This window comes from Triturus cristatus, chromosome 10 (assembly GCF_964204655.1).
Source record: "Triturus cristatus chromosome 10, aTriCri1.1, whole genome shotgun sequence".
Taxonomy (NCBI): domain Eukaryota; kingdom Metazoa; phylum Chordata; class Amphibia; order Caudata; family Salamandridae; genus Triturus; species Triturus cristatus.
The window spans coordinates 210279707-210295110 of NC_140593.1; the positions used below are offsets into that span (position 1 = coordinate 210279707).

The 15404-nt window shown below is 46.3% G+C and overlaps 1 protein-coding gene across 6 annotated transcripts in view; it reads left to right on the forward strand.

Moving 5' to 3' along the window:
* Positions 1-15404, forward strand: part of NEBL (nebulette) — a 678034-nt gene that overhangs the window by 473647 nt on the left and 188983 nt on the right. For 4 of the 6 annotated variants that reach the window (XM_085630816.1, XM_085630817.1, XM_085630818.1 and 1 more), the window contains one exon: positions 1606-1719. The exons of the other annotated variants lie outside the window; for them this stretch is intronic. In XM_085630816.1, the coding sequence (XP_085486942.1) occupies positions 1606-1719 (114 nt within the window). The remainder of the gene's footprint in view (positions 1-1605; positions 1720-15404) is intronic. 6 annotated transcript variants of the gene reach the window in all.

Consider the following 15404-nt stretch of genomic DNA (forward strand, 5'->3'; position numbering starts at 1 on the left):
TCCAGCGAGGTCCAAAACAAAAGTGTGATTTAAAGGGTCATTAGCCCTTCTTTATTTTTTTGAAGAGTCTTCCTGGCTGGGAGCCATCTGAAGCCTAACACCCATACATTGAGACAATGGAAGGGAACAAAGCACACAGCTTATTACTCCACAAGTATTTGTGCAAAATTATGACTTGGAGAGAGATGTGTTACTTTGTTCAACCCCCTCCCCCATGTAAGAGATGTTCATGCACTGAAGAATGCCAGATGCATCTGTGTGTATGAGAACTCACACAAATACAATGTAAATGACACCTACTATTTTTATTCTAGAACAGATTTACTGTCACATTTCTCATGGTTGCTAATTTCTTTGCAGTACATTTATTCTTTTAAATAAATGCATAAGTTGACTGTTAGACTCTGCTTTTCAAGCTCCACCCTTGTGACTCCACCCCCTTTCCTCTGCATCACCTTGACCCCTTTATGGGTTACTGTATACATTTATTCCGATTCCAGCACTGCGACCGGCCAGTCAGTAAGTCAAAGTGATAGTATCATATGTGTAAATGGAGTAGTGGATATTAAACTATACACCTGTACATCCAAATCCTGAATTGTATGGAAACTGCAGTTTGGATTATGAGATTTGTGGTATGACCAAGACATTTAGATTTGTGGCTGAGAAGCTGGTGATTCTCAAAATTGCAGGCTTTGACCAAAAAAGCATGCCCAGCTGTTGTCATCAATGATATCATTTGAGATGTTATCAGTGATGTCATCAATGATGTTAGTGAACATGTTATGAGTGGTCAAATTTGTGAGGCCATAAGGAGAGCATGGTGTAGGCACAAGTTCTAGTTAGATCAATACATTAAACCTGGTGAATTTCAGTGGTTGTTTGAATTTAAAATGTTACATCCCATGATCACAACAATGTGACCTTTGTTTCTTTCACTGGATATCTGAGATTTGTTTAATATAAGGTAAAATCTTTTACCATGGCAAACCCCCTGTGGGCAGCCTCCCCCCCCCCCCCCCCATGCTGCGCACGGTCTTCGGCCATGCTTACCGTGCACAGGGTGAGGCTGGGCACAGGGCGCAGCCCCACATTTAAATGTTTTATTTTGGCTTAGTTAGCTTCTATGTGCAGATAACAATGGCACTAATTGGAATTAGAATGTTTGTTTTTTTGCCTGTTTTGTATACATTTTTAATAAGACAATTGGCAATGGCGAGAGACAGTGGCGTGATGAGTTCAGTGTTTGTAGCTTTTACTTCATAAGTACAGGTTTGCCACATTTGCCTTATATTTTGCATAATTTGAAGGTTTTACCATATATTTTGTTTCTAGTGGAAATGAATGAAAGTAAAGCTGCCTGAAGTTGTGCAACAAAATTTCCATTTTATGCTGCATAAATTAGATAAGCTTGTCTACCTCTTTGTACAGCACAGACACTTTAAACGCTAAATCTCAGTTTGAATGGCGTTCTATTACTAGAGTGACTTTGTCCATATAAAATTCGGAAATTGTAGGCCTTTTTCTTATCTTTGCTGAAACAGACAGATCTTTTAGGACACATGTTATAATACTCTAAGAAATTTTGCTTCGTTTTCATGGCAGGTCAAATATAAAGAAGTTTTTGATATGGAAAAAAAGGAAAGAAAATCACAGTACAACCCTATGGAAAGTGGTTCCTTTAAGCAAGCCCAGATTGCATCTGCATTGGCGAGTGATGTAAGTATAGATTTATATTGAAAAGTGACAGCAACATTATAATATGCATCCCATAAATCAGAAGCATATAAGATATTATGAAGAACAGCAATGTTGGGTCTCGACAAACAATCCAGCCCACCGGTGTAAATAGTTTTCCATTGTGGCATCCTTTGCTCACTGTTAATCGATTAGCCTGAGTGACAAGAAAAACCTTGGAGGTAATATGTACCAGCATGACCAAACACCAAACCAATAAACAAATAAATACAAAACAAACCAAGCATAGTTTAAAAAAAATTGTTGCTATGCAAAATGCTGATTAAATGATGAGTGATCAAGGATCAAATATTACAACAAGAAGAAAATATCAAAAAAGTGAGTAAAATAATAAACAAAGCTTCATGACAATTGTGAAATATCCAATGTGTGCAACTGTGCATTGAGACTCTTCATTGAAGTTAACATAGTACAGAATGCAGTAGCAACATTAAACACAAACTCCACTTTTTTACATTGTTCTCTGCGTTCAGCTCCTCACTCCGGATCAAAAGCTTGCACAACTTTCTAATACAAACTCCTTAGAGAAGTCTTATTCAGCAGACAGTTTACTGGCAGAGACGTGTCCAAGCAGGCAGTATAACAGGTCAGGTGACCATCTTTCCCAATCCTGAACACAGCGACTCAAGCCAGCAATTCTTCAGTTTTGTCAGGACTGGCAATAGAATATCTTTTGTTGCACTCAAAAAGGCACTATTCGGCGCTTCCTACTGCCAATTTAGGCTACCCCATTCTGTCGCAAATGTCTCTGCTGTGCTTCCTGAACACCCCCTTCCTTCTCCCTTTTGCTTCAATTACTTACTAGTAATCACATTATTCTGAATGTTGCTTTTGCCTACACTAATTACATAATAAACAGCGCAGAACCTCCTAAACAAACTTTCTAAATTCAACAAGGCCCTGTTTTTAGTTGACATAAGCTCCTGCTTTGAAGTTGGGCTGATCTTCACAGGGTGGTAGGGAGAGAGTAATTAAAATAGTCAAAAACAGCTATCAGTGGCTATTCAGGAGGGAACAGAGTATTCAAACATCCTTATGCAAACAGGACAGCAAGCAATTACTTAGCAGATGTCTCTTCTGATATAATTTGAGCTACAGCCTTCTGAGCCTCTATTTCACTTTGTTGCAAACCTTTCTTAGATAGCCTTTGAAGAAGATAACTTCTTTAGTGAGGATGGAAGCTGGAAGCTATGATTACCAAGTCTCAACAGAAAGCATATCCTTCCATACAAAAGCTCTCTTCAGAAATCTTCCACAAGATGGAATAAAGATACTAGAGAACCTCTGCTCCATAGTTCATCTAACCCGCTGTGGACACATTCTCTCTTGCTTTTTTTAAACATTATTTATTGAGGTCTTTTGTTTCTTAAATGAGATGCAATAGTGCCACAGTACAGAGTCATTGGTTAGAGTGAAAAATAAGTGCTACAATGAACCATGAGGGATGTAGCTATATGAACCACCCAAAAAGGGAACCAAAGAAAGGAGTATAGAAGGAAAACAGATATCTATGAAGGTAGGTGGTCATGACCAGACTGAGAACCCACCCAGAATCCCCTAAATGTATCCCATTTCTTCCTAAGTCTAGTGCATCACTCATCGTTATCGAAGATCCAGCACTTGAGAAGGACTTTGTTGATAAATTCATGCCACCAAAGCATAGGATTGGGGGCCTGAACTAATAACCAATGATGCGCCAGAATCAATCGAGCTAGAGCGATATCAAAAAAGTAAATGGCGCTCAGATGACCAGAAGCATGAGGTGAATGGCCCAACACAATTAGTTTTGGTTCCTACCTCAAAGTGATCGGACAGAACCGATTAAGCTTCCCAAAGACTGTCTGCCTATAATAGGAGATAGCAAGGCAGGTAGCAAAAATGTTAACCAAATCTGCCCTGTCTTTAGAACATCAGTAACACTTAGAACCCTGCCTAAAAATCAAGGTAAATAAATGATAAGGGGTGTAGTAAAAATTCTTTAAAAATTGGAACTGATGTGTTTAAAACCAGGAAACATTTAAAACTGTATGTGAGAAAGCGTTTTTGCATCTCATTTTATCAGAGGCAACTTGAACCCCAACAAGATGTTGGCTCCACTTATCGGCTATTAGCTGAAAGGGATTGGGCTGTCATTGAACCTCGGCAAAAGGAATTGTTAGACTGATGCCCTTCTTTGTCAGACCATGCCACAGATATTCAAGGAAGGCATTCGAAGAGCAATGAAGATCGTTCACCTTCAGACCCATGAGAAAGTGCTGGATTTGAAGATCGCTGAAGAAACCAGAATGTGAAGAGAAGATAGTATCTCAAAAGAGAGAAAGCAATTGCCCTCATAAAAAGAGCCCAATGTAAAAAGTGGGATGCCTACCAACATTCCATAAAGCTCTCAAGTACATGGCTGGAAAAATTAGGGTTGTAGCCTAAATAAGAGCATGTATTAAACAGGGAAATGCCCAAGATTCACACTTTCAGGTAGGCCCAGATAGAATGGAAGACCCGCTGCATCTTAAAATTAGTCCTCTTTAAGTAGACAGTATTGATGATACTGCTTTATGGGGCGATATCTGCCCCCCAAGAAAGATATTCTGGAAACAGATGGCCTAACCCTGTGAATTACACCCCAACACCTTGACAAGGTGGGATAGGGATGCCACTAGTTAGTATGCTCATAAATCTGGTAGCGAAAAACCTCCCTCCAGCCATGACCTCTATAGCAATTGTATACTGGCCCCAGGCTTATTTCCCCCCATATAAATTCTTGCCACATGGCTCTATTTATGAAACAAATGTTTAGATACATACCGGGGTATGCAGCAAAAAATATATAAATAGCGAAGCAAATTAATCATTTTTAGAAGATTACACCTTCCTATTATGCCGGTATGTATGAAGTTCCACTTACTAAATACCTCTGTGGTTCTGATAAAGAGTGAGCCGAAATTTGACTCCAATACCTCTTCCATTTTCTAAAAGGTTTGTTCCACTAAATAAGTAGCCGTGTTGACCCAGCAACTATCATATCGAGAAAGAGCAGTGTTTGCTAAAATCAGAGTCTTATCATGGTTGAGTTTATACCCAGAGATAGCCCCATATTTGCTTGCCATTTTTTAGACAGCAGCAAAAGAGCCCTCAGTGGCAGAAGTCAAAACAGTAATATTGTCTGCATAAGCAAGCACTTTCAGCTCAAGTTGGTGAATCCGCAACTGATACATGTCCCTAGAGCTATTCAGGGCTTGGATATAGGGTTCAATATAGATCGAGAAGAGCAGTGGTGAGAGTGGACATCCCTTGCGGGTGCCACAGATCTGTATTCATTTGGTGGAGCTACCAAAGCAAAGAACTCTAGCCGTGAGATTCTGATAGAACTGTTGGACCCGGGTGACATACTCTGCCTGAACCCTGATAGTGGCACAAAGAAAAGGACACACTGTGGACACATTCACTCATCAGTCTCCAACTCTAACTCCACTGGTTTATGATCCGACACAAGTGTTGGGATATATTTAATTTGTCCTGCTTTTGGTATCAGTTTACTGTCCACAAACCAGTAATCTGATCTCAAGCTCTGAATGTGGGTTCTACAGAAAGAGTAAACTCTTTGGTCACCCATCTTCTCTCGCCAAACATCTGTCAGACCTAGGTCTGCAAGCTACTAGTCGTCTTGTGGGAGCTTTTTCCTGCCCTAGGGTTAGCCCTGTCTGAGGAATAATTCATAAAAATATTAACATCTCCTCTTGTCATATAATTGGATCCCTGTATTCCAGGACTCCAACAAATAGGTCTCTAAGCGGGTTCAGGTCATCCAAGTCAGGAACATATTAACCCACACTTAGAAATGTTGTTGCACCATCCCTCAATTCAGCTATTGCCCATCTACCTCTTAAATGTAACACTGACCGTAGTGTCTGTATTTCTGTCTGTTGTACAATTAAGATAGTAACCCCCTTCATCCCACTTGGCTGAGTTGTGCTGATCACCTCTCATACCCACTTCTGTCTAGAAATTTCACATTTTTGTTTTTTTTCTGATAAATCTGTTTCCTTCAAAAACATAACATTATCTCCCTGTTCTTTCAGTTGTCGGATTTAACCTAATTCCATTTACATTCCATGGCAAAAATTTGATGCTTTTATTAATCATGTCTGTTGATCTTATAATGTTATTGACTCACCAGAGCAGCCCCCTCTACCATACAACTGCTATTAAATGTTTCACTTTTTACATATATTTATTACATCAGAGTCATGGTGTAGAGGCTTTTTAAACTCTTTCTCCTGAATGATCCTCACCCCATGCAACCTCGCCCCTAATTCCTCCCTTTTTGTGAAGCCACCCTGTGAAACCCTCCCTTTTCCTCAGCTATCTCTTCATCCTTGGCTGGCCAGCCATTTAGGTACCCCCTTGCTCTCCCTCTACCATTGTTGCTGTAGTCTCTGTGTGAACATACCAATGTGATTCTGAACCCCAGCTTGTGCTTACACCTTGCAACACCATTCTGTAATTGTTCACTGAACTGCCCTCTCGTACCTAGTTCAGTCGGCTCATATAGTCAAATTTGATTTCCCTGCTGGATTTGCTTCAATAGGTTGGCGTCTTTCTGGTTACTAATGGTGTGCATTTTATTTTGCCACATAACTTTTAAGGTAGTTCGAAATTTCAACTTTGCATTTGCCCCCCATTCCTTAAACATAGTCACCCTCTTCCCCAACCTTCACCTCCTCTCCCTCATATCTCGGCCCACATCTGATTGTATAGAGCATGAAAACCCCTGAAACATCACCTCCTTCATCTTAAGTGCCTTAGCAAACATTGCTTCTTTACCTAGAAAAATTTGGAAATTGACCAACATTTTCCATGATTTTGTCCTTCTGAGACTCGTGCAATAAGGATCCCGGTGAACTCTCTGGATCCTGCCTCCAAATCTGCTCGGTATGTTCCCTTAAAGAGACCATCTTAAACTAACTGATCACAATTGTTTCGATATCCTGCCTTTCAATACTCTCAGGGATGTTATTAATCCGAATGTTATCCTGCCTTGTTTGGTTCTCTAACCTCTCCAATGTAGCCTGGGTAGTTTTTTTTAAAACTCTAAGCTCTGCTAGTCCACAGGAATTTATTTTGATGCCTGCGGTGGCTTTAGACATGTCCCCTTCTAATGTTGCTGGTTTTGCTGTTAAGTCATCAGTTGTATCTGATAACCTTTGAAAGGAGTCATGTATCACTTTTTGATTGTTTTCTGAAACATCAAACCTGATCTTCATCTCTCTGACTACTTCCATCAGTTACATTTTCCATTTCATGCCCTACCTTTCTTGACTGTGATATGGAAACTTCGATGAAGGGAGGTGTGAGTCCTGTAAAGCTGTTTGTGCTCAGTCCAGAAGCAAGAAGGGGCATTAATGGCTTCTGTGGAGGGACTTGTCAGGACCCCTCACTGACTTTTGTATCTGTTTCTAACTTTTGTAGTGGGGCAAAACTGTTTGATATTTGTAGCACCACATCAAATTCTTCCCCTGAAATTACTTGATATACTTTGGTGTTACTTTTGCCTGTCGTTTTAATGACCAAGTACGATCTCGGGGAGGAGTTGGTGTTATTTGCTTAGCTAGTCTTGGTGATTTTCCATTGCAGAGCTTCTTCTTAATATAAGTTCCTCCTATATTCCTAGATCTATTCTGCAGGGAAACCAAGTTTTGGAATTCCCCTCCTTAACTATAGTTCCTTGATGGGTGGTGCATGCTAATTCTAGAGATGGAGATAGCTTGCTAGACCTTAACTGGTATCTTTCGTTGTACTTGTACTAGTCTTGGTCCTTGACCATATATTTTTGGGACCCCCCTCTTAAAAACCTTATTCCCAAATGTATACTCAGCACAGGGGAATTCCAGCTCACCACCCTCATATTTGCCTACTTTTTGCAGGAAATAATTTTGTGCGGGTTACCTGGGATCTTAACACCAGAAGGATTGTGTTACTCTTTCTGTAATCACTTCCATTACAAACATTAAGATTCCTTTCCAGCAGCACCTTCAGCAGCTCCTGCCAGGTTACACGGCTACTTACTATTCAAGCACGCACTGTTCCAGCCTTCCTACGCCTCGCTAGAAACTCCTATGTGCGCCTACCTGGTGATACCTCCAACTACAGCCATGCAACCACAAAACACTGGCAGCACCCGCCTGCTGAGTCAAGTATCAGCTTATGCACTCCAGGTCCTGCTCCTCTACCGGCTCAGCTACAATCCCCTTAAAACAGAATGTACATCCGCAAAAAAGGTAGGAAAAGTTAAAAACAAAAGGGGTTCAGTGTAGCCCTGCTCAGCTTGTCGTCTGCAATCACATCACAGCATACCGGGGAGGGAAAGTGGACGCACCTGTGACTAAGCCTCAGCCTGCCGCCATGTTCCCCAATGGTGTGTAATGGGCGTGTGTGGTGTGGAGTGAAATTATGTGGGTTGTATTGGAATAGTTAGTTGTGGAATTGTGTGTTGTGGAGTTGTAGGAAAGTAGGTTTCTGTTGCAGTAACCCCCCTACATTTTGCCAGACTACTGATGCACTTGTACTTGATGTGCCCTGCGTTCCTGCCAATCAGGTTCCCAGGGCCTGTGTTCTTTCCCCCAAACTAAAGCAATTGGCATCTCCGGCCACAAGTCAGCCCCTGGTAAATGGTACCACAGGTACCCAGGGCACTGTGACCAGGTAAGACCTCTAAGGGCTTAACACCACGCTGTGCGAGGGCTTCGCGCTGCGCGCACTGTAGTGCCTGCTGAAGGAACTTTTAAATCCTCCCTGGTTTCTGATTTGATTTCATTTTTGTTCGTTTCCCCTGCTTTTAATAGCTGCGCCCCCCCCTGGCCCTTGCTCGCACCATAATTGTTTGAAGCACCGCATTTCGCGGGTCCGGGCTCACGGGGTCACGTGACGCGCCGCCGCCATCTTGCTGAGGGCGAATTGCACTTCCTGGGCTCTGGGGTTAGCGCTCCAGCGCCGCGGCTACGCCTCTCTGCCTACTTAAGGTGAGTGAGGAGGTGTGTCTGCCTCTAAAGGTAACACCACGCTGTGCGAGGGCTTCGCGCTGCGCGCACTGTAGTGCCTGCTGAAGGAACTTTTAAATCCTCCCTGGTTTCTGATTTGATTTCATTTTTGTTCGTTTCCCCTGCTTTTAATAGCTGCGCCCCCCCCTGGCCCTTGCTCGCACCATAATTGTTTGAAGCACCGCATTTCGCGGGTCCGGGCTCACGGGGTCACGTGACGCGCCGCCGCCATCTTGCTGAGGGCGAATTGCACTTCCTGGGCTCTGGGGTTAGCGCTCCAGCGCCGCGGCTACGCCTCTCTGCCTACTTAAGGTGAGTGAGGAGGTGTGTCTGCCTCTAAAGGTAACACCACGCTGTGCGAGGGCTTCGCGCTGCGCGCACTGTAGTGCCTGCTGAAGGAACTTTTAAATCCTCCCTGGTTTCTGATTTGATTTCATTTTTGTTCGTTTCCCCTGCTTTTAATAGCTGCGCCCCCCCCTGGCCCTTGCTCGCACCATAATTGTTTGAAGCACCGCATTTCGCGGGTCCGGGCTCACGGGGTCACGTGACGCGCCGCCGCCAACTTGCTGAGGGCGAATTGCACTTCCTGGGCTCTGGGGTTAGCGCTCCAGCGCCGCGGCTACGCCTCTCTGCCTACTTAAGGTGAGTGAGGAGGTGTGTCTGCCTCTAAAGGTAACACCACGCTGTGCGAGGGCTTCGCGCTGCGCGCACTGTAGTGCCTGCTGAAGGAACTTTTAAATCCTCCCTGGTTTCTGATTTGATTTCATTTTTGTTCGTTTCCCCTGCTTTTAATAGCTGCGCCCCCCCCCTGGCCCTTGCTCGCACCATAATTGTTTGAAGCACCGCATTTTGCGGGTCCGGGCTCACGGGGTCACGTGACGCGCCGCCGCCATCTTGCTGAGGGCGAATTGCACTTCCTGGGCTCTGGGGTTAGCGCTCCAGCGCCGCGGCTACGCCTCTCTGCCTATTTAAAGCTCGTATTGGCGCGCAGCGGGGACGCGCAGCGGTAGCGCCTGACTCGCGCCTGAGTCAAGCCAGAGTCCTGCCCGTCTGCGCCCGTCAGCGCTAAGGAGGCGCAGGGCGCGGCAGACTCTTTATTTTAACTATGGCTACTTCGTCCTATAGGTATGATAGAGCTGACTTATTGGCCATTCGTGACCTCTGCGTCGCCTGTCCATTTCCGCCTGTAGCACCATTAAGGGGTCCTTATCGGTGTACTTGCTGTTGCTGGCATCTGTCGCCCCCAGTTCGCATTCGCTCTAGCCATATTTCAGCTCGGCAATTGAGCGCGTTGGAGGGGAACACGGCCAGCATATACAGCCTAAATGTCAGATCTCTGGTTAAACATCAGGCGGAGATCTTTGACATGGTCACCAATGACTCCCCTGACGTGATGTTTATGACTGAGACATGGTTACAAGACGATGACACTGCGATTTTAAATCTTGCCTTCCCCCCTGAGTATACCGTGGTAACGCTCAATCGCGGTTCGAGAGGCGGTGGGATCGCTATGGCAGTGAAACGGCGTTTTCCATGCGATTGGAAAGCATTAACACTTCCAGGTTGTGAATGCGCTCGCTTCAGAATTTCGCTATCTCCTTGTTTTAGCTTTTCTGGTCTTTTAATTTATCGGCCTCCGGGCTGCGATGCGGCATTTAGGGCTGCTCTCCCGGACGTCATTAGCTTAGAAGCTCTCGGCTGTGCAAATTTTAATGTGGTTGGCGACCTTAATTTGCATTTCGACTGTCCCTCCCAAGCCTCCATCAGGAGTTGTCTAGCAGATCTGGAAGCTTTGCAGCTTACACAGAGAGTGATGTCCCCCTCCCATTCTGGGGGTCATATACTGGACCCGTTTTTTACTTCCTTAGAGGAGATTACTCTAGGCCACCCTGTCCAGCTGGCCTGGACAGATCATATGTTGGTGAAAGCAGTTCTCCCGGTGGCAGATCCTCTGCACGTGACTCAGAATAAAACATCTTTGTCCCGCCAGTGGTGTAAATTAAAGCTTGATGATTTTTATAGTTTTTTAGGAAACACTCCCCTACCCCTCTTCGCTGACGTGGACAGTGGGTATGATGCATTCTGCACTTGGATTGAGTCTGCTTTGGACTCTCTTATTCCCTGTGTACGTTCCAATTGCCGGACTAAGGCCCATAGCCCGTGGTATGACGAGACACTGGCGTCTCTCAAGAGAGAATGTAGGCAAGCGGAAAGGCGATGGAGGAAAGCCTATGATCCCGCGCTTAAGATCAGCTACCTCACTACCTCCAAGGCATATCACAGAGCGGTGTGTCGTACACGCGCAGCTTTCTATGCGCAGGAGTTTCGGAATAGTCCGAACCCCTCAAAATTAATATTTAAGGTCCTAAAGGACCTTATAAATAAGAGGAACCCTGCGGCTGAAATATGCACTGATTCCCATTGTGAGCGCTTGGCCTTGTTCTTTGTGCAGAAGGTGCAAGCTATCTATCAAACCTTACCTATTGCCATGCACAGCTCCAAACCAGCTGATTGCCCTGAGTCCAAGGATGTGATCCTGGACTGTCTCGCCCCCCTATCAGAGGAGGGTTTTGACTTCTTGAGCCAGAAAATTAAATCTGGCTCTCCGGCAGACCCCCTCAAACCGGTCCTATTTAAAAACCTGCAGGATATTTGTCGTGCTCCCTTGCTTTCCCTCATTAATTTGTCCCTGGGGTCAGCAACTGTTCCTACCAAGTGGAAGGAAGCGGTAGTTACTCCCATCCTGAAAAAGCCTACCCTCGACCCCACTAAACCTGAGAACTACCGCCCCATCTCCTTGTTGCCGTGGGCTGCTAAAGTCATCGAAACTCATGTGAATGGGATCCTGGCGGACCATCTGGATAAAGCTAATATCTTGGACCCCACGCAAAATGGTTTCCGTAAAGCTCATAGCACGGAGACTGCCCTGTTATACATGGTTGAACATCTGCGCTCCGTGCTGGACACCGGACACACAGCGGCACTCCTTTTGTTAGACCTGAGTGCCGCCTTTGATACGGTGTCCCATGACATTTTGCTGCGGCGGCTAGAGGAAGCTGGGGTTAGGGGTTTGGCATTAGGATGGTTCCGCTCCTTTCTCTCCAACAGATCCTTCCGGGTAGCAATACCACCCGGTAAGTCCACCTCTCACCAGCTCACGACTGGGGTCCCTCAGGGCTCATCTCTGAGCCCCACTCTTTTTAATCTTTATGTGAGGCCGCTGGCTGCTATTGTCAAAAGCTGGGGCCTGACACTGGTTTCCTACGCGGATGACACGCAGCTGGCGGTCACACTAAGCGGGGACTCAGCTATGGATGCCCGCAACTTCTGTGAGGGGCTGCGTTCGGTGGCCAATTGGATGAATCAGAACTGTCTCCAATTGAACACCAAGAAGACTGAGGTGATGGTGTTCGGTACGCGTCCTGGCTGTTGGAAGGAAAGTTGGTGGCCTTCTGAGCTAGGTGTGACCCCCTCTCCGGTATTGGAGCTAAAGAACCTTGGGGTATGGCTTGACCCGGCACTTAGTTTCACCTGCCATACGAAGAAGGTTGCTGCCTCTTGTTTTGGCATCATCAGGAGTATTAGGCCGGTGCTCAAATTTTTTGACGCCAGTACGAGACAGCTGGTGGTCCAGGCCTCGGTTCTATCTAGAATAGACTATGCTAGTGCGCTGCTCGCAGGCACGAACAAGGCTGAACTTGCGCGGCTACAACGAGTGCAGAATGCCGCCGCAAGAGCAATATTTGGGTTGCCCAAACACTGCTCAGTGTCCGGAGTATTAAATACTCTTCACTGGCTACCTGTTGTGCGGCGTATTGAGTTTAAGGTGTTGTGCCTGGCCTTCAAAATTTTGAAGGGCTTGGCCCCTCCTATCCTTATGAATCTCCTTACTCCGTACATTCCCTCTCGCTCGTTGAGATCCTTGGGCCAGAACTTGGCGGTGGTTCCTCGCTTTCGGTTGACCAGGACGGGTGGCCGCTCCTTTCGAGTGGTAGCTGCCCAGCTCTGGAATGCCCTTCCCGCTGATATCCGTGCTGTGGATAATCTAACCAGGTTTAGAGGGGCTATTAAAACGTTTCTTTTTAATAAAACAAAGTAATCCCACTGCATACTGTGCTGTTGTGTTCACCTTTGGCGCCAGGACGCCCCTTTGCTGGGGCAGCTGTGCGCGATACAAAAATCAGTAACATAACATAACATAACATAACATAACATAACATAACATAACATAACATAACATTTGCCACCATTAGAGACACACACGCTGCCTTTGCAGGCTGCATGTTTTGGTGCGGAACAAAGTGAAGAGTCGACATGCCATGCCTACAACCCACTGCCATGGCATAGATCAGTTACCCCTCTAGCTGGGTGCACTATACCAGTAGTGACAGTACAGTGCATGAGCCCTACACCTCTATAGTGTCTAAGTCCATTCATAGACATTGTAAGAGCAGTGCTGCCATTAAGAGTATATGGTGCAGGTAGTTTGTCATTACGAACTCCACAGCACCATAATGGCTACACTGAAAACTGAGAAGTTTGGTACCAAACCTCTCAGCACATTAAACCCACACTGATGCCAGTGTGGGATTTAATGAAAAATGCACACACAGGGCATCTTAGAGATGCCCCCTGAAAACTAACCTACAACTAGTGTCCAGGCTGAGTGGCTGCTTTCAGCTGCCAATACCAGACATGTTTCTGGACCCCTGGGTCGAGAGCCTGCTGCTCTTTGGGGCCTGAAACAATGCACATTCTGGGACGAGGTGCCAAGCCTCCTCCCCCAGGATAGGCAGGGTTGATGAAGGGGAAGCTTCAAAGGCTTGCTGCCTTTGTGAGCTTCCCCAGACCACTTGCTGCTCTCAGCAACTGGTCCGCACTGGTTTTGACCCCCACTTTGGGTGGGAGAACCGGCTGGAAAAACAAGTGAGGAAGAGAGGTGTGTCCGCCACTGCCAACTCCACCCCTCAGGTGGGGGAGGCGAGGTGAAGCACAACTCTCAGTGCACGCCATCTTGAAGATGGGGGGACTCAGCCAACCAGGGACAGGCTCATGCCCCCCTCCCACTGGAAGGTGCCATAATAGGGGGTGTACCCACCCCAGGGAAGAGACCCACTGGTCCCTACCTTTTACCTACGTGTAACACCCCTAAATCCAGTATTTGGGGGCAGCCCTGAACCTTGCTTCCTCAGACAAGAACCTGGAAGAAGGACCGAACAGCCGTGCAGCAGAAAACAAGAGAAAGATGCCTACCGACTTGGCCCCAGCCCTGTCGGCCTGTCTCCCCCCTTGAACCTGCTCCTGCGAAATCCCGGTGTGTTCTGAAACCAGCAACCTCGAAACCCCTGAAGGACTTGCCTACCTTCAACTACAATGACTCTGTTTCCCGTGAATACTGGATTTTTTTCATCTGCAACATCTGGCTCCGGCCGGACACGGCGGTTCTGCCCCACTCTGCACCCGCCGTTCATGGCCTGAGCTCGAGTGGGCAAACACCACGAAGAGATCCTGAGCCAAGATACGGCGACCCCTGACCTGCATCAAGTCTCCAGCCGACGCCTGCAGACTAAATCCAGAATTGCCCCCTAACCGCAACCAGGAGCTGCTAAGAAGATCTGACCCTAAAAGGCACCCCTGCACCCGACACCCCACGGCCTTGTGTGCCCAAACCGACGGTGCCTAACCAACCCCTAACTTCCCAACTTACCTCTCGAAGTGGTGGTCGCACCCAGAAGACCTTCGTCCCCAAGCCTGCAGTGTCTTTCCTAACCGGAGGATCTCCATTGAAAACAACAGGGCGTCCGATGTCAAAACAGCACTCTGCACCCGGCCGCCCTAGTACCGCTGAGGGTGCACCTTTGGTGCTAATTTGTTTCCCCATTTGCCCTGATCTAAAGTCCAGGAGCTTTGCTCCAACAACCAAGTGGCCTGCTAGTCAGCAGCCATCAACCGGAGGCCCCCTATCCCCCATTGGATAACACTGGGCCTCAGCTCTCTGCACCTGGCCACCCTAGTGCCACTGAGGGTGTAACTAGAGTGCCGACATCTTGGCAGCGTTACCTAATGAGTATTACATTCTTCAAACTAACCGTCCACCAGGCAAAATGGGTGGTCATTATCCACAAGGATCTCAAATTCACTGCCCTTACCCCACTCTGCCTCCCCACAGTAGATAATGTTGTAATGAAACTTGAGTCCGACTCAGGCCCGCTCATATGTGTTCTACTCTACAGACCCCCACAACACATGCCCCTATTTCCTCATATATTGGGGGAACAAGTCGCAAACTTGGTAACTAATCACGTCAGATCTTGCTGGTAGGTGACTTCAACTACTGGGCCAACGACACACAAGGAGGGCCACAATCTGCCGAGTTGACTGAATTATTAAACAACTTGAATTTCGCTCAACAGGTATCCTCAGCTACACGTACAAAAGGGTACATTCTGGACCAAATCTGGACCATCAACCTGGTGGTATCTGCGATGTCTATATCACCATGTACATGGTCAGACCATTACCTGATAAAATTCACCTTACGAAACCCTAACACGGGTAAATTTCCCATTAAAGGGCGAGGGATTGGCGAGAAAATGGAACACCATTGCTAAA